The 24,681-nt window shown below is 45.3% G+C and overlaps 1 protein-coding gene across 1 annotated transcript in view; it reads left to right on the top strand.

Moving 5' to 3' along the window:
- The window catches only part of Tacr1 (tachykinin receptor 1), a 160,748-nt gene extending 137,988 nt beyond the window's left edge, over positions 1-22,760 (top strand). The window contains exons 3-5 of the mRNA XM_036182800.1: positions 16,872-17,022; positions 18,846-19,042; positions 21,631-22,760. Of these exons, the coding sequence (XP_036038693.1) occupies positions 16,872-17,022; positions 18,846-19,042; positions 21,631-21,922 (640 nt within the window). The 3' untranslated portion in view covers positions 21,923-22,760. The remainder of the gene's footprint in view (positions 1-16,871; positions 17,023-18,845; positions 19,043-21,630) is intronic.
- The last annotated feature ends 1,921 nt before the right edge of the window (positions 22,761-24,681 follow it).

The raw sequence follows: 24,681 nt of genomic DNA, 5'->3' as shown, positions 1-24,681 counted from the left end.
GAGAATATTTCTAGAGAAGATTAATTGAAAACGGACAACCCACTATGAATGTCAACAGCACCAGCCTTGTGGGCTGGGGTCCTGGACTGAACAAAGAGGAAAGCAGGATTTGAGCACCAGGACTCCCCTCTCCCTGGGTCTTGACTGTGGATACAATGTGACCAGCCACTTCTCACTCTACTGCCATGCCTCCCTAGACTGTAACCTCAACCTGTGAGCTGAAATAAATCTGCCTCCCCCAGCCCCCACCAGTTGATTTTGTCATGCAATGAGAAAAGTAACTAATACAAGAACATTGTTTTGTTTTCTTTTAACTTTCCTAAGTATATTCCTATTGGTTCCTTTTAACTGCCCTAGGAAGCTGGGGTTGCCTCTGTTATCCCTGCCTGAAACACACAAATGTGGAGAAGTACTCAAGGGAAGATAAGAGATGGCATGTGCCCATCCATCTCTCTCTCTCTCTCTCTCTCTCTCTCTCTCTCTCTCTCTCTCTCTCTCTCTCTCCCTCCCTCCCTCCCTCTCCTCTCTCTCTCTCTCTCTCTCTCTCTCTCTCTCTCTCTCTCTCTCTCTCTCTCTCTCTCTCTCTGTGTGTGTGTGTGTGTGTGTGTGTGTGTGTGTGTGTGTTCCATCACATCCTTTTATACGATCGGTCTTTAAAGATGTTTTTTATAAGATGGAATGAATGAGCAGTAGTACCTAGTTCTTCAAATTTCAAAGACACATTCAGTGTTCCAGCCATTTGAAATAGAACCATGCTCTTATAAATATTTATATGGGCTTAATTGGAAAGTTCTAATTGCATTTTGATTTCTAATTTCTGTAAGAATTGACTTCATCCCGATCTTAATATCCTGAAGCATAATAGGTAGGCATCAAGCTTTTGCCGGATTGGAGAGTACCTGCTTCCTCCAGTGCTGGCCTGTGCAGATGGGGAAGCTTAATTGCTTCAAGTCAGCTTCCAACTACCTTCCCTGTTCTCAGTAACAACCCATCCCCCAAGCTTCCATGCTGCTTAGTAAATGTCACCTCTCTACCAGGAGTGTTTCTTCCCCCAAGATACCAGCCAAGACCAACTCACAATCAGCCTTCCAGAAATCTGCTGGCATTGAGAATTTCTCCCTCAAGACCAATCTCAGATAACAGATGAAATGACTCACCCCAGAGGAAGACTAGAAGACATTAGGTCTAGCTGCATATTTTGGACTTTTCCTGAGAAGCAGATGAATCATATTTGAACACGGAGGGGTAACTGTGGGCACTTCCCAGAGAAAGACTAAATACAGAACAATGCAATCAAGAAAGCCGAGATCACACGCTATTTTTGGCAGCAGCTGTCCCAGGTGGTTCACATAGTGATAGGAACCACTTGCTGGGTTAGGGGTATATTAAGGCAGGTCAGGACCAGCAGTGGGGAGCAGGAAGGATATTATGAGATGCTACTGACTCAGTTGCCAAATTTATCCCTTGAACTTTAGCTATCAGGTGGTAACCCACTGTGAGAGAGGGAGGGACGCTACAGAGACTTGTTATAGCAGCCTCTTGTGAACATGATGACACTGTAGCAATGTGCATGTGCTCGATTGGAAGGGATATACGTGAAAGCAAAGTAGGTCTCAGAGAGGAGATGGAAGACTGTCATTGAATCGCCATGAAAAACAAAATTCTGACAAATAGAAATGGACTGAAAGCGTGCTGTAATGGCTTCCCTGTAAAGATACTGTGATCGTCGGCTTTAATGGTCAACTTGACACAACCTAGCATCCTTTGAGGAGAATCTCAACGAGGGATTATCTATATTTGGTTGGCCTGTGAGCATGTGTCTGTGGTGAATTGCCTTAGTGAAATTAACTCATGTGGGAAGACCCAGCCCACTTTAGGCATTATTATTCCCTTGGTGGGGAATGGGTGGGTGTGGGGGTCCCAAACTCTGTAAGGATGGAGCAATTGAGCTGAGCACCAGCAAATGAGCATGCATGCATTCATTTCTCTCTGCTCTTGACTTTGGATGTGATGTGACTAGTTGCCTGTAGCTCCTTCCTTGACTCTACCTATAATTGTAAACTGAAATAAACCCTTTCTACCCAGAATTGTTTTTCGTTGGGGTATTTTAGCACAGCAACAGAAATGAAACTAGATCAAATACCTCTAGGATAAGTTCCCCTCATGGTATGGGCTCCCTCATATTGAGAGAGCATCAACCACGGGCAGGATTTACAGATTTTGATGTGGCTTCTACAAAGCTGGTAGGTATGTAATTCAACCACACTGTTCACTTCTGGTAGACTTTGAAATTACCTTGTCACAATCTCCCTTACACATCTACAAATCTCTGAGCTTTTGGATTCATTAAATGATGAGCAGAGGAAGGCAAACTAAAGAGGCAGAGATCTCTTCACCCAGGACACTGAGAGAGGCAAGTCGTGGGACTCGGCATTTTCCACACAATGTGATTATCAGAAAAAGAACAAATGAGACCAGGAACACTTATGGCCTGAAAACCACCGTTAATGCTCTCCATCTTCTAATGCTCAGGGAAGATCCTCTATCGTACACACATCCCGCTCTGCCAGGGACACAGGTTCAGCTCTGTGCTGCAATTATAATGGCCTAGTATGAGTCCTGTGATTCGAGCAAGTTGAGATGGAGCATAAGAAAGCAAACCAAGATCACCTGGAGGAAAACCGTCATCACAGAAAGAAGAAACGACAAAGCAGAAGCGTGGGATAAATAACAAAAATTAGGTTTTTTTTTTTAAATAATTTTCAGTTTTTATCAAGTTTTTACTATAAAATGGGCACTGTGTGAGGCAGTGTACAAGAATAACCCCATTTTTAAAGACTTTATTTTTAGCTTTAACTGGTTTTTTTTTGTGTGTATGTGTGTGGGTTTGTGCCCTTGAGTGCTGTGTCTGTGATGACCAGAAGAGGGCGTCAGATCCCCTGGAAGTGGAGTTACAGACAGTTGTGAGCTGCAGTGGGGTCTAGGAACTGAACTCAAGCAGTTTGCCCTCTTAATCACTGAGCCATTTCTCCAGTCTCTGGATAATCCTATTAGGGTCCCGCAAGTTCCCATCCTGAGAGTTGAAACATCACCTCCACTCTGTAGACATAGAAGAAGAAACTTGAGCTGTTCAGAAATTACTCAGGTGATAAAACTTGAAAGAACAATGCGGAACTCCAGTGCTCTGATCTCAAGCAAGACAACACACGAGAACCCAGAGTCTGCAGAGAAACACTGGTCCCAGCATCCGGTTCATGATTCCTGGATAGCACACTCAAGCTTTGCAGGTACGCTCTGCCTGACTCTTCCCTCCAGGAGTCTGAGATCTTACTTTTCTTCCTGCTGCCACCTAATACTTGACAACAAGTGACCTGAGAGGTGAAGGACTTGTTCTAGAAAGATGTGGTAGTGAAGGGTTGGCTAAGGTGGCCAATAGCAGAGTGTGCTTCTGACAATTCTCCTACTGAGTGTGGGCTAGCCTCGTACACTTCAGATGCTTCCTCTGAATTCTCAGCAGAGCTGAGACCTGGGAGAGGCAGGCTTGGCTCTGTGTTTTCAATCAATAAAGCCTCCACACCTCGGGCCTGAGAACCAGAAATTTTGATGACACAGAATATTTGATGAATGGGTGCAGAAATGAGTAATACAAACCCTGGCTTTTAGCTGCTGGGCTGCACCTCGGGTCAGTTTGCTAAGCATCCCTCTCCAAGGTATTTGTGGTTTTGTGTTGTTTCTGTGTAAATCACTGAATATTTGAGGGCTGTGCAGTGCCTGTTTCAACCATTTACCCCTGACAGAGAGGTATATAAGCATCTGCCTGTATAGAGCCTGGAGAAGGAAGGGGAAGCTGGTAAAGTGGTATGTTCGTCAAAACAAGTAATAGATTCTCCGGGGGCATGCTAGAAAAGAGTATCCGCTCCCACCAGGTGTGGCCGCACCCATTGTGTGACAAAACCTGTTTGAGACTCTGCTGGGCATGGGAGTGTGGGCGTTGTGTGGATTCCTCGCTTTCCTGGTCTGGTGCAGTTCTCTTTTTCCATTATGAGAAACCAGGATCTAACTAAAAGAGTTCTCTCCAGGTCACACAGGAAATTGGGAGGGACAGACCAGCAAAGGTGTATCCACATACAAATCTACACTTGAAGGGGGTGCTTGGCTGTTTACAGTGCTGCTTCTTGGAGGTCATGGTTTCGTGTGTCTCTCTTCTCCAGGGGAGCTTCTCTTTTGGGGCTTCAACCCAGTGCCTCCCACATGCTGAACAAAGGCCCTACTATTGAACTACACCCCATCTTTCTTTTCCATAGTTAATTTGAGACAGGGTCTCACTAAGTAGCCCAGAATGGCCCTGGATGTACCCTCTGTGCAGCTCAGTCAGGCTTTGAACTTGGCATCCACTTGCCCTGACCTACTGAGTATCTGGAGTTACAGGTCTACACTGTCGTACACAGCGGGGGTTATTCCTGACTCAAAGACTGTCTCTTAAATAATAGATGGCTGGCCCTACAGCCTGCCAGTATGAAAGGACGGCTGGCTAGAAGAACAACAGGTCAGTAGGACCACACCTAGGGCCACCATCTGTCCCAGTTTGCCTAGAACCAAGGGTTTCTCTGATGGAAGGCTAAAAGCTTTGAAGCCAGGAAAAGCCGCAGGGGAACCAAGACTAATTAGTCCCAATTTACACTGCACACCTTGATGCCCTTTGATCCTGTTAGTCCTTACTGCTCTATGCCATGCAGAAAATGCAATCTTCTTCCTGTGTGGGGCAGATGAAAGCTGTCCCAGTCAGTTTTCTCCTCGGCTCACAGTGTGAGGAAGGCACAGGCGGAGTTTGAGGTGTGTCAGGAAGCAGAGAGAGAGACGGACGCTGGTGCTCAGCTCATTTTCCCCTGTTTAAGTCTAGCGGTGGGACTGGAGAGATGGCTCAGTGGTTATGAGTGCTTACTGCTCTTGCAGAGGACCTGAGTTCAGGTCCCAGCACCCACATCAAGTGGCTCACAAATGCCTGGAACTCCAGGGGCTCCAATAGTCATAGGTACCTACACTCATGTGTACAGAGACACACACATACACACAATTAAAAATAAAATAAACCTTTAAATTTTGCAGTCTAAGGGATGGGATGACACTGCCTGTATTTAGGTGGAGTCTTTCTACCTCAATTAACTATCTCTGGACATAGCCTCATAGTCATGCCCAGAGGAGTGTCTCCTAGGTGGTTCCAGATCTTGTCATCTTGACAACCAATGTTAGCAGTTACAGCAGCCTATAGCCTAAATCTACCTTCTCAGGAAAAAAGAAAAAAAGAAAAACTTGTTCTCAAGCATCATCTCCTAGTAGCCAAAATGACTGAAATAATTTTTTTTAAATTCTTACTTCAAAAGAAAAATCTACATCATGTTGTGGTTTATGGCAGGGCATTCCTCAGTGGCTGCTTTTCAAAAACACCCTATGTCCCTAGGCTGGAGATGTGACATCTCAACACATCTCAGAAATGACATGGACTTCAGGTCCAGTCGGCCTGGAGAATCAGCAGCATGCTGCTGCCATGCCACATGGGCACGGAGTCTGAGCTCTGCCTCTCCCACAGTCCTAGGCCCACCCAGCTGCTCCAGCTGGATGCCTGTGTCTAAAATTCCGACTTAATGGGGTTCTTGCTGAAGCCTGGAGTTTCCGGGACTGAAAGTGACAGGAATGCACAGTGTCAATTTGTTCCTTCTCAACAAGTTAGGACAGCACCAGTCAACGTTCATGTGGGTGGCTTCTCATCCTGCAAAAAAAAGCTTGGGGCTCCTCAGACACTCTGTGGGAACATCCAGGTGCAGAGGCACCAGCCATGGAAATCTATCCATACTGCCTCTTTGTGTGGTTATATAATAAATTGTAAAAATTTTAAAAAGGTGACGTGTGTGTGTGTGTGTGTGTGCACTAGTACCTGTAGGCTAGAGAACATCCTTAGGTATCATTTCTCAGACACTACTGACCTTTGAAGCAGGGTCTCTCTCCAGGCAGGCTAGATTGGCTGGCCATCAAAGCCCAGTGCCCCCTCCATGCCTATCTTCCCAGCACTGAGATTGCAAGTGCACACCACCATGTGTGTCTTTTTTACATAAGTTCTGAGGACCAAGCTCAGGTCCTCTCTGCCTCTCCCCCCCCCCAACTGATTATTAATAAAAGCTTTGGGTGCGTGTTTAGTCTCAGCCACTGCACATGCATATGTCTTTAAGGCCTGTCTTTGGTTTATGGAGGGCATGACAGATGCCTTAGTGTTTATTTCAGGGGTTGATATCAAATGGTAAATTTCAGCTATCATTTTTTTCCTCCCATCATGGATTCCAGGAATGAAATCAGGTCATCAGCTTTGCCTAGCAAGCAGTTTTACCTAGCGAGCCATTAACTGGCCCAAAATCATGTCCTTGAAAGCATGATTGAAGTGGCTGTGCCCCAGGGACTACATACAATGATAGACAAGGCTTCTGGGACCAAACCCTGGAACCAGTCCCTCAGCTGGTGAGAACATCTCAGGGTAAATACTGTTTGGGGAGATGTCCCAGCAACCAGCCACCCACTTCCCGTGGGGGCACCTCTGTGTGCCACAGATGCCTGTTCTTTTTTGAACTGCAATAAGGGTCACTAGTGAGTCTGTCTATAAGGAGAAGTTTGGATGTCTGCCTTAAACCGGAAGCCGTCAGGACCTAAACTGTTTGTCTCACATAGACAAAGACTACACTCCCAGTACGTCATTCAGGGTGGGAGAAGGTGGTTAAGATTTCACCATATGAATTTGGGAGGACATATAAACTCCTTATCAGGAGTCATCTGTGGGGCCAATGATGAGCAGACAAGGTTGGACCTTTGTTTATTCCCCATTCCTGGTTTCCTAGAACAGATAACAAATTGAAGAGTAACTTCTCTATTGACCCACCCACTGCCCGCCCCCCCCCCCCACCCCAATGGAAACTGGTCTCATCTCAGGTCTGCTTGACACAAACAATTCAGAAGACCATGGACACCATTCACATGGGTGAGGGAACCATAAGGGGTTAATCAAAGGATGTAGGATTCAACACAATCAGGATTCCAGGCCTGGGGAGATAGTTCAGTTGGTAAAGTTCTTTCCTTGTAAATATGAAGTACTGAGTTTGGTATCACAGAACTCATATATTAAAAAAAAAAAAAAGATAGACAAGGTGGTAGACCCATATGATCCCAGCATCCCAGCTCTGAGGAGATGGTTGGGTTTCAGATCCCTTGGACCAGGAGGTATATATATGATTGTAAGCTGCCTGACATGGATGCTTGGACCCAAACTCTGGTCAACTGCAGAGAGCAATTCCTTTCCAGTCCCTTACCTGAGGCTTTCACATCCATAACTATGCTCTTTGAACTCCCCACCCCCCATGCAATCCACACAGACTTTCTGTCTCTGCTGTGAAGATCAGCGGGCTCTTCTTTTAGCAGTCAAGGCTCCTCTTTTTTTGTAAGACAAGGAAGCAGTACAAAAGTGGTCCAGAAAATGAATAGATTCTCTTTGAACAACTTGAGAAGGTAGAGGGCAAAAATTCTGTCAATACTACATATTAAGAATGTTTGTCTTCTCATGTACAGCTCCCAGCAGACTTCAAATTGATTAATGCCATCCTCTGGGTTAATTCTGTGAAGCATATCAGCAGCATTGCTCAATCAGCTCATGGAAACTATAGACAAATAGTCTATGTGGTTCATGGCATAATGGTCTATTGATGTTGAGAAACTGTAGCTGTGGAATAGAAAGCAGAGTGTTTATCTTTCCCACATATTTCAGACAACTGACAGCCTTCCTGGGTTGAGGATGCAAGACAGGCCAGAGCTACGGAAATACAAGAAGGAGCGCACACATACACTGGCGTCTATTTGGCTACTCTCCAAGTCACCCATCTTGGTGAAATTCTATTTTGAATCTGACTCTTTTTAACTATGCTATTTTTATATAAATTATCTGTCATTATTATTGAGTAGCAGACAATATTTGCACTTAATATCTTCACTCATTCTTGGAAAAGTGTGGTTTCTCAGACATGAGTAACATGGTTCCTCTCAGTGCATCTTAGCAGAAAGAAAACAGGATGAGAAAATGACACTCCTGTGTTCTATTCCCATTCCAGTTCTGAACTGCTTGAACAAGGCAATTACCTTCCCATCCCCTTAATTTTTCAATATAAAACAGGGTGAGAGGTAGCTGCCTCTCAGCTGCAGGGTGAGGAGATGAAGTGGAGTCCACTTCCCACACCTCTGAAACGAAATCACTGCACATAGAGACTGTTGAATGTTGTTTGCTTTTGAATGATTTTTTTGAGACAGGAGCTTCTGTAGCCCAGGCTTGCCTTGAAATCACAATGTAGCAGAAGATGGCACCAAACCCTCATCCTCCCACCTCCACCACTGAGAATGGCAGATGTGTTTCCACGCCTGGTACTAAAGGTGTGAGATGTCTGCCTTCCTCACACCCTCAAGGTCACTTCCATTATATCACAGCAGACTGAAGATTCTTCAGGAGGAAGATCTCTGGCCATGCATTAGCCTTGGTTGTGATGCAGTCTCTCCTGTACAGAGAAAACTTGCCCTGGGCCAACTCCAGGGCTGGGCATTTTTCATAAGAGCCAGGATTCCTGGCACTTGGTCTAGACCTCGGGACATAGACTGTCATTAGTCACAGGTTATTATAGGCAGGACTATTTCAATTATTTTAAGTGTTTTTTTCTGGCCCCTGGGAATACCAGCAGTGTTACATAGCAGCCAGCATCCACATTTACAGCTAAACTCATTTATATGAGGAAATATTAATTGATATCCATTGGCATTGGTTGAAGTGGTTTCTAAGCAATGCCCTACTCCAGATAGTTGTGTTTTGTCTGGGAAGATGGCCCAGTTATGGCGTGGTGTTCAGTAAATGCTAGCACATAAAATCTATTCACCTTACTGCTCAGATGAATAAAGTATAAGGAATGGAGTTTGATCCCCAGAATTCATGTAAAAAAGCCAGGTGTGGTGAGTGATCCATTCTCGGGAAGAAGAGACAGGTCCACTGGCAGCCAGTCTAGCCTAATCAGTAAGCCCTGGGTCCCTGTGAGAGATCCTGTCTCAAAAAACAGGGTGGACCAGGCTGGTGAGGTGGCTAGGTGGATGGAGACACTTGCCCCCAAGCTTGACAACCTGGGTTCGAACCCTGGAACCCACATGATAGAGGGAGAGAGTCAACTTCAGCAAGTGGTCCTCTGAGATGTATGCATACTCAAAATCAACAAATAGATATAATTTTTTATTAAAAATAAGGTGGGGATAGAGAGATGGAAGTTAAGACCACTGGCTGCTTTTATAAAGGATCTGAGTTTGGCTCCCAGCACCCACATGGTGGCTCACAACCATCTGTAACTCCATCTCCAGAGGATCCGATGCCCTCCTTTGGCCTCCACAAGTGCCAGACACACAGAGGTGCACATATATCTATGCAGCCAAACATTTAGATATTCATATGTATATATAATAAAAATAAATAAATCTTTAAAATAACAAGATACATCATTCCTGAAGGATTCAAGACTGACACCTGGCTTCTTTATGCGAATGCATGTGTACCAGCACACACAGAGAGAGACAGAGATAGAGACAGAGAAAGACAGAGAGACAGAGAACTCATTTTTAGTGTCTGACAGTGTGCAAAACACAAGTTTCATTTCTGCTGCCTAGAATCCATCCCTCTGCATACAGTGTTCATATCAGACTGTAGCCACTAAGGCATAAGCCTATGTATGCCCATCTGTCCCCTGGACAGACTCAGCCAGTGGGAACACGCTGAAGTGACTCAACCAATCCATCCTTAGGCAGAGCATCCCCAGCAGAGCTCACACCCTTCTAGTATGCCTGAGGGTGGATGAGGTACAGAATCAAACACTGATGAGCAGTCCTCTGATGTTCAAGTCCACTGATGAGCAAACATGTCTCTGATAAAACACATCCTTGTTCTCTGCAGGGCTGGGATATTCCAGGATCTGGAAAAGTTCATGCTGCACAAGACATAGGTTGGAAAAACTGCTTCATGCATGTGGGACAAGGGAGAGGGGGTGGGCACACAAAATCTGTATTACTTTATTGCCCAACTACTGAAATGCCAGCAGCCTAAAGGAACCAGATTGGTCCAGGTACAGACTGCAGCGTGGCGCCACCTAGTGGTAGTTGTCTACCACAAATTCCCAAATGAGCCTGGACTACTACTTGCCGGGAAACCAATTCTACACCTTCACTCCCACACTCTATTGAGCTGTTGGGTGGTGCATGTTTTATTAGAGATTTGGACAGCACAATTGGGGTATGATAGAGTAAGGCAGGTTGGGTTTTCTCCAGATACCGCCGTTCCTTACAATGCACAGAGTCATGGCCACAGGAAATTTCTTGCTGGCTGTGTTCTCTCAAGTCCTTCTTCCAACTAACTACTGTGCTTGAATCTTTCTCTCCTGTACCCCTCCCACCATTACTTCTGCTCCTGATGCTTTTGTCCTCCACCAGAACACTTCCCTTTTGCCTCATCTCAAATTGGGCTTCTGTCTTCTTTCACCGTATCCCGAATCACAGTGAGCTCCTCATCCAAACCAAAACGTTCTCATTTGTCATCTCAGAAACACCAAGTTTGTAGAGGCTTTTCCTATAGGTTTGTTTTACATACTCACCCAGTCAAACGCTAGACAGAACTGTTAACCCCCTGCCTACCCAGGAGCGAAGAAAGTGCATAAGCACAAACAGGCACTCCCAGCCTCCCTGCCATGCATCCACCCCATGCTGCCCCTAAGCAGACAGGAGGAGGAGGGGCGGAGGTGGAGGAGCTCACACTGCATTATTTCTCTTTACAGCATTTTCAACTCTAAAGGCAGACCAGGAGGTGCGACAAGAGACAGAGATCTTTGTATCTCTTACCTCTTCCACCAAATGCATGCTATCTTCTCTTGGCCCTTGACCCCCTACTTAGCTACTGCCCTCTACTCCACCTTTCATGGCTAAGACTACTGAGGATGGAGTCTCCAGCCACCATCTATCTCCATTTCCTCGTTTCCCGTGACTCATCTCACCTGGTCCCATCACTGGCCTCCTAAAACAGTTTTTTGGTTTTTTTTTTCCCAAAGCCAGACAAGAGGTTCACAACCCCATGCCCTCTCTTCTTCCCTGGGGCCTCTTACCCTCTAAATGTGGTCTCTTCCCTTCTCATGGCCATCTGTATCAAGTCATCATCTCATGGACCCCTAATCTAATACCAGCCTTCCTGCTCTAGATCCAGACACCTATCTGCCTTCCCTCAAGGTCAGTTCCCCTATAAGCCTACTCTTCCTCGCTCTTCCTCCCAGAGTGCCAAACTGGGAGTACATGTTTGTGGATATGCAAGGTAGCTCCTGTGTAGCCTGGGGCTTGATTGGGTGGATATGTAAAACCTTACTCTCCACTGCTCCAAGATCGAAAGCCAGGTCAGTTACATTTTCAGAAGACAAGTCTCCAGATCTTCCTCCCAGCCATGACACCTACAAAATCCCTTCCCTCCTACCCATCTATCTAGCCTCTACATCAGTGGTTCTTAACCAGTGTGGGTCGTGATCCCTTTGGGTTATATATCAGATATTTACATCATGATTCATAACAGTGGCAAAATCACAGCTATGAAGTAGCAATGAACTAATTTTATGGCTGGGGTCACCACATGAGGACCTATATTAAAGGACTGTGGCATTCAGAAGGTTGAAAACCATGGCTCTACACCCAATTATTCTCATTTCTGCCAGATCACTTCAGAGCATCCAGAAGACTGGATCTTCCAGCCTTATCCAACTCCACAGAAGTTCCACCGTGCCCTGATCCAGTTAATCCTCTATAAGAGGCAGTTTCAGGGTTACCCATCAGCTTAGAATTAATTAGGAATTTTCTAACCTGTCATAAAATGTCCCTCATGATCTGGTCTCTATCTTCCTTTATAGCTAAGATTCCCAATGATGCTCCATCCAAAGAGTACCCAAGTTTCATTCAGTTTGGTGCATTGGTGAAGCACCCCTGTCATGCCTTGACCCTCCCTAAGTGCCTTCACACTCACTGTTTTCCATACCCAAAGTTGCCTTGCTGTCTGGGCCTGTTTGCCTCCCACTTCTATTTAAATAGCAGCTCCTCTTCCAGGAAGCTCCCCCTGCCCAATGGGATGGAGGACTCTGTATTTGTCTCCATATACTTAGTAAAAAAAATCACTATGTATCTAAGGTTGTGGCTAAATGTTTATCTATTAATATATTTTACATTGTATCCATATTTGCAAAGGACTTCTCATACTAGGCAGATTTTACACAGCCACTGATTCCCTCCCAACGTTCAGGCTTCCAACCTGAACTGGTACATGAAACTAAAGCAAGCACACATTCTGAAAGGTGATACCTGTGAGGCTGCAGGGTAGTTGGTGTAGCTCAGCTTTGGAGGTAGTGAGCAGCGTGTGATGGGGGTGGGCAAGGTGATACCTACCATGGGGTGGATAGTAAAAGGCAGCTAGTGGGCTGGATGGAATTAGGATCAGACCATTCTTTAGCAGCTGAAAATTTCCACCCACTGCCTTCCAAGCCCAGAAAGCAACATAGTGAAGCTATCTCCTTAGAGCAAGGATGGTGAACACAGACCCATGCCTGCTCCAGGGCATCAAGTGCATTCTGAAGACACCAAGATACTATATAATTAACATGGCAACGTTGATTTCAAATGTTGAGGATTATTCCAGAAACTGACATGGCTGATGCTTTGAGCAGCACAGTGACCCAAGCTAGTGAGATGTAAGGAAACCTGGGTTTGTGTGCATTAAGGTATTAAGAGTGATAACCTGTGGGATTTGAGGGCCACTCGGTCTACATTTGGCAAGCTCACTCTGTATAAATTGTGTCAAGCCTCCCCGGCTGCTTAAAGAAGTTAACTAGATGAAATAAAACCAGAAACATGTGTACACTCCCTTCTGAAAGCTCCCATGAGTGTGTCTGAAAGACCAGCACAGTCAAAGTGCCACCCCGCCTGTGTCTACACAACCCAGCACACATCTCCGATCAGACAAGCTGTTGCTGCCTCTTGCCCCATGCCTGCTCCTTTCTGTGGCTCATTCTTTGAGCATCACCGACCCCAGACTTCTTCTCCCAAGGCAGATATTACTTCTGAGAGCTCATAAAGTGCTGCCTGAGAGAAACTTGGCAAATATCAAGATGGGAAGCCAAAACAGGTGTGGAGCTGCACAAAATAGGATTTCTCAGATTTATTGACCAGCTTTCTAAAAGAATGATCTTGAAACACACATGTACACACACACACACACACACACACACACACACACACACACACACACACACAGGCTAACTCCACTTAACCACAGAATATGGTTAAAAAAAAAAAGTCTTCAAACACATGTCACAGTGAAATATGTGTTATATGAAGTGGAATTCTTTAGAATTTACCCTTCTATGTCTATCTACTCACTTATTCACTTAGCATAGTGTTTGCAGAGTTTACCCAAATACCAGGATACCACTCTTCTTTCGGGCTGAACAACACTTTATTGTAAGATATACCACAATTTATCAATTCATCGTTGATGTATATTTGTGCTGTTCCCATGTTTTAGCTGTTATGAATAATAGTGTATAAGAATCTGTTTGTGTTCAGGATTTCTGTTTCTTTAAATGTGTGCCTAGAAATAAAACTGATAATAGCCAATATATATATTATCCTTAATTATCCCTGTTAGGTACTAGAAAAGGCAATGTTCAACCTGACTATAACACTATGTGTGTTTGTGTACACATCACATGCATATGTTCTCAAACACACATATTTGAATACTCATATGGAAACCAGAGGTCAATATCAATAGTCACTCTACACCTTATTTTTTGAGGCAGGGTCTCTTACTGAAGCTGGAGCTCACCATTCTAGCTAGACTGTCTCTATAATGTGTTCCAAGGATCTGCCTATCTCCATCTCCACATTGTTTGAATTACAGATGGGTACTGTCACATTTTGATTTTTTCATGTGTTCTGCAGATTTGAACTCAGGTCCTCATGCTTGGGAGGCAAGCTTCTTACTGACTGGACCACCTCCCCAGCCCCTGTAATATCTTTTCACCAAAATTAAGTCCATACTGTTTATTTCCAAAGAAATAACAACATTACTTTGTGGATCTGCCTGGTGTAGTGGTACACACATCTGAGGGAGCTCATGGGAGAAAGACAATACAAGTTCAGGGGCCAGGCTACACAGTGAGACCCTGTACCAGAAAAAAACAAGGTAGAGGGAGGGGGAGAAAAAGCTACTACTATTATCCCTAGGAATTAGCTACCCCTGTAAGCACAGGCCCCTCTGATCAACAAGAGCCCAGATACCAAAGGACAAGTTATAGGAGAGTGATTTAACACATACTCTAATGAAGTCATTAAATTACAAACACCCATGGAGTCCCAACAGAGACTCATGAGTCTTGCAGATTCAAAGCCTAAAATAGAAGTTCCCTATCCTCACTATCTATTACAATAAATTAGGAAATTTTCTAGATTATACTCTCCTACTCCCACACCCAGGCTGATTGAGTGAATACCTTCAGCCACTGGGCATTAAAAGCTCCCACAGTGACTCTTCTATGCATTTGAGGCTGAGAACCACTGATTCAGGGCAATGTTTTTCAATTTCTGAACCAGGAACAGAAGCAGCATCTCCTGGGAATTTGCTATAAGTACAAGGGATTTGGCACAGGGGAGACAACTCTGCTGTAGGATAAAGCTCTTGTACATTGGTTTAATAAAATGCTGATTGGCCAGTAGCCAGGCAGAAAGTATAGGTGGGGTGAGCAGACTAAAAGAATTCTGGGAAGAGAAAGGGCAAAGTCAGGAGTCACCAGCTAGACACAGAGGAAGCAAGATGACAAAGCAGAACTGAGAAAAGGTACCAAGCCATATGGCTAAACATAAATAAGAATTATGGGTTAATATAAGTGTAAGAGCTAGTCAGTAATAAGCCTGAGCTAATGGCCGAGTAGTTATAAATAATATTAAGCCTCTGTGTGATTATTTTATAAAAGGCTTCAGGACCATGGGCCAGGCAGGACACAGAAAAATTTCCAACTACACAACTCAGTGGGTAAAGTTCTGTGCAAGCATGGGGACCTGAATTTAGATTCCCAGGACCCATGCAAAGAGCCCAGTGAGGTGGTTCACACCTGTAATCCCAAAATTGGGAGGCAGACACAGGATGATCCCTGGAACTTACTGACCCCACAGTTCAGTCAATCAGTGATCTCCATGTTGAATGAGAGACAATACCTAAAAAAATAAGGCAGAGAGCCATAGAATAAGATAATTAAAATAGTTTACCCATGCAGATGGCTGGGCACACACACCCTTAGACACATAATCACCTACATATACACATGCATATGAATGTATGCACCACAAACACAAATGTGAAAAATAAATGAATGCTGACTTTTTTTTTTTTATGCCCAGTCCTCTGCAATTACTCAAGTTTTCTAGGGGATTCTGAGACCAACTGTGAAGACCACATGGATACAAACAAAGAAGCATCTATTGGACAATAGTAACTTCCCATGCATCCTTCACTAGACAATCCCAGAGAGCACCCCAAGGCAGTGGCCCATCAAGGCACAACCAGAGCATTTGGTCATTTGGGCAATCATTAATCAGTCCACAGGAGGCAGAACTGTTCTTTCAGGAAGGGACCATGGGGGAGTCTTGGAGTATTCTCTGGTTCGGTCCATCCCTATCATTTCTAAATGCTTGCTCACAAGCATAGTCACCACAGCAACCTGAAGGGAGGACTGAAAGCAAATTGTGCACACAACACATGGTCACTGCTGTGGTGGTTGTAGGGGGAAGGTGACTGCCCAGGGGACCTTGAGAGCCCCAGGAGCCAAGATCAACCTGCCTGCACATAATAGATGTGTTACCACTCTGCCTCACCAATTCTGCAGCTCGTGACTCAGGACTCCTCAGGTGTTTTTAAATTGTCAATTTTTGTATTCAGAGAAGGCTGGAGATGTGGCAGAGCTGTTGAGATTTACAAAAAAATGACTGAAAGCAAGTGGAGTGCTGATGAAGGAGGGACAGGGCACTGGCCTATTGAAGAGGGAGAGTTTAGCCCTGACTGTAAGAGTGAGGAAGAAAACAAGGCTGTGGGTGGCTCTTCCCCAGTGGTAGGAAGTGGGTTTGGGGCCGGGAAGGCATGGTGCACACCTATAACTGCAAGCCCAGAGCTCCAGAGGCAGAGGCAGGAAGATCAGGACCACCAGGTCATCCTCCAATCTCTGCTACTGTTGCAGTTTGAATGGGGAATATCCTCCACAGGCACATGTGTTTGTACAGCTGGTCCCTAGCTGGTGGAGCTCTTTTTTAAAAGGCTGTGAAACCTTAGGAAATGGAATCTTGCTGGAAAAAGGGGTGCTAGGAGCTAGCCAGTTTTACAATCCAGATATACTTCCTTTCCTGTCTCTGCTTCCTGACTATAGCAAGTATGGCCAGCTGCCTGTCCCGCCGCCATGCCTTCCAGCCATGATGGACTGTGTCCCTTCAAAATGTAAGCCAAAATAAACACTGCTTCCACTAAGTTGCTTCTTGTTGGACATTTGCTCACAAAAACAAGAAAAGTTATAAACATGGGGGAAGGTCCACTAGAAGAATATGAATTAAATTGAGTTGTTCTCTCTGGCTTATCATCCATTCGTTCTATATGGATGTCATTCTTTCCTGCATGACGGCCAAGGCTGAGCAAGGTGTCCACAAACTGTAATCACCTGCTGTTTCTGATACTGACTCCTCTGTCTACCTCACAGGTACCACATCTGTGTGACCGTGCTGATCTATTTCCTGCCGCTGCTGGTGATTGGCTATGCATACACTGTGGTAGGGATCACACTGTGGGCCAGCGAGATCCCGGGAGACTCCTCCAACCGTTACCATGAGCAGGTTTCTGCCAAGCGCAAGGTGAGCAAAGGTCAAGCAGGCATAGCCCACCCTGGCATTGACGTTGGGAGAGCAGGGAGTCCCCAGAGGCAGAAGCCATAAGGCATCTCTGAACCTCAGGAACAGGCAAGGAAAGCAGGGTCTTTCTTTATACCCACAAGTACATGTGCACATTCATATACAGTCATAAACATGTGCAAACTCTCATATATACACATAATCATACACATACAAAAGTACTCATCCATACATGCATTTATATACATACACACCAACAATCATATGCATGTACACATCCACATATAGGCACTTATACACACAAACATAAACAGGCATACACATGAATGTATACACACCAAAAACCACTCATACGCATATACATATACACACACATACTCACATGCACACATACACATATAGGCACTCATCAACATACATACACAAATACTCATACACATGTACACACATGCATACACACACACACACACATGTACATATACACATATTGATGTTCATATACATATATACTCACAAACTTTATACACATATACTCATATGTCCACACATATACAAATACACTCAATCACATAAATTCACACACATATACATCACATGTTTATTCATTCATATATAGACACATATACTCAAATACACTCATACACATACATACTTATACACACACACATATATATATATATATATATATATACACTCATGTACTTTCACACAATCCTTCATGTGTAGATATTCATACACACATTAACATACATATATACATATACATATACATATTCATATACATAAATACAAACACATGAGCAAATATATACATATGCAAACATACACAAACTCATACACATGGATACTATTCATACACATACACACACATATATGCATACACTTACACAAACACAACTCATACACTCACCTATATACACATACATACTATTCAGACAAATGCACACAACTCATACACATACACACATGCATACACAAAGCACTTTTGTCTGGGAATTTATAAACAAGAGAAATTGGTCTTTACAGCTCTAGAGTCCAGGAGTCCAGGACCAAGGCAGAGTCCCTGTCTGGTGAGGGCACTTCCTGCTCACAGCAATTTGAGAGCTCTCACAGAAGAAGGGCAAGAGAGCTCCCAGGTCTCTCTTATAAGGGTTTTAATCCTGTCTATAAATCTTGGCTATCAGTGTCACTGCTTTCCAAAGGCCTGTGTCCTAATACTACCACATGTCACTGGCCGCTGTGATTCAGCATGTGATGGGGCCCAATTTGAACATTCAGGCTTCTGGGTCTCACAGACCATCCTCAGCCCCCTTTTAACACTGGACATGTCCTTACATGGGCTCTCCAAAGCTCTCCCTCCTCCCCTCTGCTTCAGACTCCAGACCAAGCACCTTCCCTGACTCTTTTCCTCCCTGGCCCAGCCCTCTGCTGCCTTCCCTGGGCCTTCTCTCCTGAATCCCATTCACTTCTGCTCACTATCTCTCCCTTGGCTTCTCTATACACTGCCCAGCAGGGTCACATAACACCACATCATAGTCCTTGGAAGGGTTCCCAGTCCACTCTCAGGTTATAATTCTGTATATCTGGGACGGGTCCAGGAACCTGTAAAACTCGTAATAAGTCCCTGGTGGCAGTGATGACGGCAGTCCTGGGCCTCACACTGAGAACTGTAACCAGGATCCTTCAGCCTGAATGTCAAAGCTTCCTTAGAAGAGGACATATAAAGACCCCCCTTTCCACCCACACTGTACGGTGATGGGGAGGGGACAGAAGCCACCCCACAAAAGGATGTGCTGATGGACCTGCCTGCCTTGCCCTCTTCCCAGGTGGTCAAAATGATGATTGTGGTCGTGTGTACCTTCGCCATCTGCTGGCTGCCCTTCCATATCTTCTTCCTCCTGCCCTACATCAACCCAGATCTCTACGTTAAGAAGTTCATCCAGCAGGTCTACCTGGCCATCATGTGGCTGGCCATGAGTTCCACCATGTACAACCCCATCATCTACTGCTGCCTCAATGACAGGTGAGGACACTATGCTCACACACCCCAACCACCACCACCATCAGAAGGCAGTGGTGGTTCTGCAGCAAGCTAACCACACACTCCAAGCCATGCTCACAGGGGCTCTGCAACAGTATGAGCCCAGAGTGGGTTGGTTCTCTTGACCAAAGGAAACAAGTTATCTTTAATTTCATGTATGACATTTTTTTTCTGTGTGTGTGAAAATGTTTATGAGTGGCTAGCTGTGCCTACAGGTGGAGGCCAGAGGAGGATGTAGGGTACCATGCTCTATCATTCCCCACCTTATACCCTGGAGACAAAGTCTCTTACTGAACTTAGACCTGGGCTGTCAGCCAGTAAGACCCAGTGATCTTGCTCTCTCCACACCCCAACACACACACACACACACACACACACACACACACACACAAATTGGGGATATAGGTACTGTACAGATGTAACACAAATTCCTAAATGTTCTTAATAAAAAACCCAGAGCCAGATATTGGGGTAAATGCTGAGAGAACAGAGAGACACAGGAACAAGTCACAGCCATGTCTCACCTCGCCAACTCCATGGATCCTCTGACTGAAATCCTCTAAGTTCTCACCGAAAAGGCTCCACCCAAAAGAGCCTTTAGTCGCTGTCTCCTCATGCCTTATATACCTTTCTTGCAGGGGTTAAAGGCATGTGATTCTCAAGTACAGGGATTAAAGACGTGTGCCACCACTGCCTGGCTCTGTTTCTCTCCTAGACTGAGTTAATCTCATGTAGCCTGTATGTGACCTTGAATTCATAGAGATCCAGACAGATCTCTGCCTCCTTTGTGTGTGTGTGTGTGGGGGGGGGCGTTCAAGACAGAGTTTATCTGTATAGCTTTGGAACCTGCCTGGAACTCACTCTGTAAATCAGGCTGGCCTCGAACTCACAGAGATCCACCTCCCAAGTACTGGGATTAAAGGCATGCACCACCACTGCCTGGCAGATCTCTGCCTCCTGAGTGCTATGATTAAGGGTGTGTGCCACCACTTCCTGGCATCTATGTTTAATCTAGTGGCTTGTTCTGTTCTCTGATCATCAGGCATGTTTTATTGGGGTACACAATATATCACCACATATAGCCACACCTGACTTTTTACATGGGTTCTGAGAAATTAGGTCAGGCCCTCACATTTCTGAAGCAAGCCCCCCCTAACCCACTGAGCCATCTCCCCAATGTCTAGTCTTCTGATTTTTTTTAAAACTAGAGACTAAGTTAGTGGGACTGAGGGCATGTTGTGACTGTTGCACATAGACAAGCCTACATATTAGATGCTCTTCTTCTCCACCATTCCAGCAGGGTCACTTCCCCAGATTCATCTTGCATTTCCAGTAACACAGAAAAGGAAAGGAAGTCAGGGCCTCCACAGTCTGGTTCCTGACCTTACATGATCTGACAGGCTCAGGGAGCCTTCTCCCAACAGAGGTTAACTCAGACAATCCAGAGAAGGGAGACCCCCAGGGACTGGCTGTCAGCAGTGAAGAATTCACTGTGGCAGGCAGAGAGCACACAGGACAGGCCTGCGACACCAGGCTGTGTGCAATTGTCACCCAAAGAAGCATCCAACCTCTATTTGGGGAGGCTGAGATGAAAGGAAAATCCCTGTTACCCGCTTCTCTCTCTCTTTCACCAGCTGGGAAGGGCCCCCTGTAACAGAGACACTTAAGCACTAGAAGTTTGTGAATGACATCTTCTTGATGCTCCTGTGGTCTCTATGCAGCTCACAGTTCCATCTTCTAAGAGGTTGATGACCTGTCTCCAGTTTTTTTAGGTTAAATCTCCCAGCATATCTTTAAGTAAAGATGTTTCTCCATGTTTAACAAGTGTGGAAACTGAGGCACCCTGATAAAACACCACTGGCAGTCAAGGGTTGAGTCTAGATACATACTTTTACTGTGAGCCTGGTCTGTTAGCTATTTTTCTATTGCTGAAATAAGACACCATGGCCAAAACAACTTATAGAAGGGTTTATATAGACCTATGGTTCCAGAGGAGTAAAAGTCCATCATGGCAAGGAACTGTGGCCGTGGGTAGTAGACATGGTGGGAGGGACAGTGGAGAGCTCACATCTCCAACTGCAAACAGGAAGCAGAGAGAATAAACCTGAAATGGCAGAGGCTTTTGAACTCTCAAAAACACTGACATACTTCCTCCAGCAAGGCCACACCTTCTAAGTACCAAACAGTACCACCAACTGGGGACTGAATATTCAAATGCCTGAGACTATACTTCTTATTCAAACCTCACCTGGCAAACAGATCTGTAGATACACACAAATACCTACAGTGTGGAATCATTTTTTTGTAGCTGTTCAATTAACCCAACACCTTCTATTCATACATCTGAGGAAACAATCTAATTCTTGGATGTCCCAAAGAAAGACTTGATTTCTTTGACAACTGTCCTTGAGGGGGACTTGTCCTCAACATCTCCAGATGTGAATTAATTTGAATATGTAATGACACAGAATCAGGACTGTGTAGGTCCCATGAGGGACCGACACCATAGGGTAGAAAGCCCTCTTAAAGCAGTCAGTCCCGTGGCTCACCTCTCCATCCTTTCTCTCCAGGTTCCGTGTGGGCTTCAAACATGCCTTTCGATGCTGCCCCTTCATCAGTACTGGTGATTATGAGGGGCTGGAAATGAAATCCACCCGATACCTCCAGACCCAGGGCAGCGTGTACAAGGTGAGCCGCCTGGAGACCACCATCTCCACTGTGGTGGGAGCCCATGAAGAGGAGCCAGAGGAAGGCCCCAAGGCCACCCCCTCATCCCTGGATCTCACCTCCAATGGCTCTTCTCGCAGCAACTCGAAGACCATGACAGAAAGCTCCAGCTTCTACTCTAACATGCTGGCCTAGGCAGAGGGCACATTTCAAGGGTGTAGCCACCAGCCCATCCTGTGTCCTGATTCATTTATTCATGAAAGTCTTTGATCTGGAATCCATTGGAAATACCCGAACACTGGAGCTTTTGGAAAGGGTCACAATAGTTTAAGGAAAACATTCCATGCTGTATTCAATCTGGATTCCTTCCTGTCCTTGTCCACCATCCTCCATGACTGTGACCCAAGGCAGGTCAATGAACTTGTATAAAATGAGAAGGCTGGACTTGATCCCCTACAGTGCATCCCATGATTCCTGAACTGACTTCATCTGCATGCAGGTGCTCATTTGGGAAGTTGTGCTGCAGTTGTAAATCCAGCAGACCTACCTGCCTGGAGCTTCTGTCTTTCTTCAGTAAAGTCATGCTCAGCCATGTGCAGACTAGCTGACACCACTCCAGCCTTCCACAAGACCGTGTGAATAAGAGAAGGTGCCACATAAATCCAAATGAAAGCTGTATCCCTCAGCTAAGCACACATGAATAGAAAACACATATCCTCCTTTTTGTGACATCTCAATATTTCAGTTCATGTAAACATCATGGGATGAACAATGTGCCCTTTTCTGCATTGTGTCCCCAATGCAACCAATTCTGACGGAATATGTCTACAGAGGCCACCTGATGTGTATTCTAACCAAGAGCCAAGAGACCCATGCCAGGCTTGACCTATCTGGGCCTCTTTCCATCTATGTAAAGCAATAGGCTGAACCAAATACTCTAAGTATCCTTTTGAGTCTCAGTGTTCCATGATTTAATGATGTATATGCTTTACCTCTCTCTCTCTCTCTCTCTCTCTCTCTCTCTCTCTCTCTCTCTCTCTCACACACACACACACACACACACACACACACACACACACACACAATTTTTTTTTAAATGGCAGTCTCATAAATACTAGGAGTGGCAATTCCTAGAGATGGGCATGTGTAAATATTCTCCCATTGATCTAAAAACCTGATCCAAACATTCCTTCTCCAGGAAGGTTCTGGTCTTTGATAGAGCAGAGGACTCCATAAGAAAGCTTGGATCTCTCCAGCAAGCTGAGTCCACCTCTGAGAGCAGCATCAGGAAGATGAGTGTGTGAGCTTCCTGGCCTGGCTCCTCCTTTCTTTGTGTAGGGATCCTAACCCAGATTCTTCACTTTTTGCTACATACAGTGTAGAGTGAGGAGGCTGCCCTCTGTGGCTACATTACTGGAAGGAGAAGACTTGCATCTTCTCTTCAGACTCTGAATCTTACCCTCCTGCTCTACTTTGTTGGTCTCTGTCTATAAGAGGTTGAATGGTCCACCAATCCCAAAGGACACTTAGTCTGCCAAGAGCTGGAAACTGAAAGCGTCATGTCCAGATACAGTTTCGGGGTCTCTAGCAGGTGAGTACACCGTTTCTGTCTCCCAGAGACATGCCTTGCCCAGATGTGGCTGGAAGCCAAAGCTTCCTGTAACATTCATGAATGTCCTCCTGGTTTAGATAATTGGATGCATAGAAGCTCCATCCGTCACATCAGAGAGAACAATGCCACCCACCACCAGGGTTTGCAGCTTTTGCCAGCCTTGCTGGCTCTAACCCTATGAGAGAATCAGCATGCCTGGGGGAGGCAATGATTGTATAAAAACAGTATAAGCCAGAAAAAAGAAACAAAAGGCATGTTCTGCAGCTCATCATGGGAAATGTTTAATAAACTAAGTAAATCCTGCTCAATGACACTCTATGAGTGGAAAATAAAATGTAAGGGCAACAAAAGTCAATGCCCGAATTGTTATGTATACTTCCAATCAAGAATCTTTCTACATGTGGATGCAAAGTAATGTGGTTATAAGAAGTTCCCAAGAATAAAATATCAAGTGTTGAAGACATCCTATCTACAGAAGAGAAGGTTAGGGTAAAGTTGGCAAGGGTCTATGGAGGGCCTGCTCTGAACTTTGCCCTGAGCTGAGGACACACAGCTCCTTCCAACCCCAGGAGCGTCCTGTGCCTGCCATTCCTGAGGCACCAGTCCTGGTGAAGCCAGGCCGCTCACCAGTTCTGGAGGCACTGGGAAGCAGAATCTTCCTAGGGTTTTAAAAGACGTGACTTTCAATATGCAGACTTAAGCCGAAGGGTGGGGCTCTCAGAGAGCCTCTGCAATGGCAGTTCTCTGAGTCAGCCCAGTGGACCTTAAGGACTGAGATGAGCAATTTCATTCCATGTGTGGTAAGAGGGAAGACGAGGTGGACCTGGGCTTTATGGATATGGCAAAGCATCCCTTACAGAGGACCAGCGAGCTTCCCACTACCACTGCTCCAAAGCCCATTTAATTTGTAGAAATGTCAATTACTGTGTGTGAGAACACTGTGATTTGTTCTCTGTGCATGGGTCTCTTATTGAAATGTGTCGCCCTGTGTTTATCTCCTATGAGTTTTCTTGATGTACCCTCCAGTGATAGACTGGGAGTCACCCTGGGGCCATCCTTCCTGTGTTACCTCTAGCCTATGGGGTCCCAGTGCCATTGGCATGCTCCCTCTGTGCCAGGCTCCTCCTGCAACCATTCTTGGTCAGAAAGGAGCTCTGAAGTGTACCTCATACTCAATAGAATGGAATGGAGGGTGGGGAAGGGGCCCTGTGGAAGGGACACCCTTAACCCTTCAGCAGAACGCTAATACAAAGGGTTGAGTGGATCCTAGGAGAGGGAGGGCTCAGGCCTGGGGAAAAGACTGTCCATGGAGAGGGGTCTGTGTCTGGGATACTGGAAAGAA

The sequence above is a fragment of the Onychomys torridus genome, chromosome 3 (genome assembly GCF_903995425.1).
Source record: "Onychomys torridus chromosome 3, mOncTor1.1, whole genome shotgun sequence".
In the NCBI taxonomy this organism is placed as follows: domain Eukaryota; kingdom Metazoa; phylum Chordata; class Mammalia; order Rodentia; family Cricetidae; genus Onychomys; species Onychomys torridus.
The sequence above is the reverse complement of the archived record's forward strand: the minus strand, read 5'-3'. Positions and strand labels throughout refer to the sequence as shown.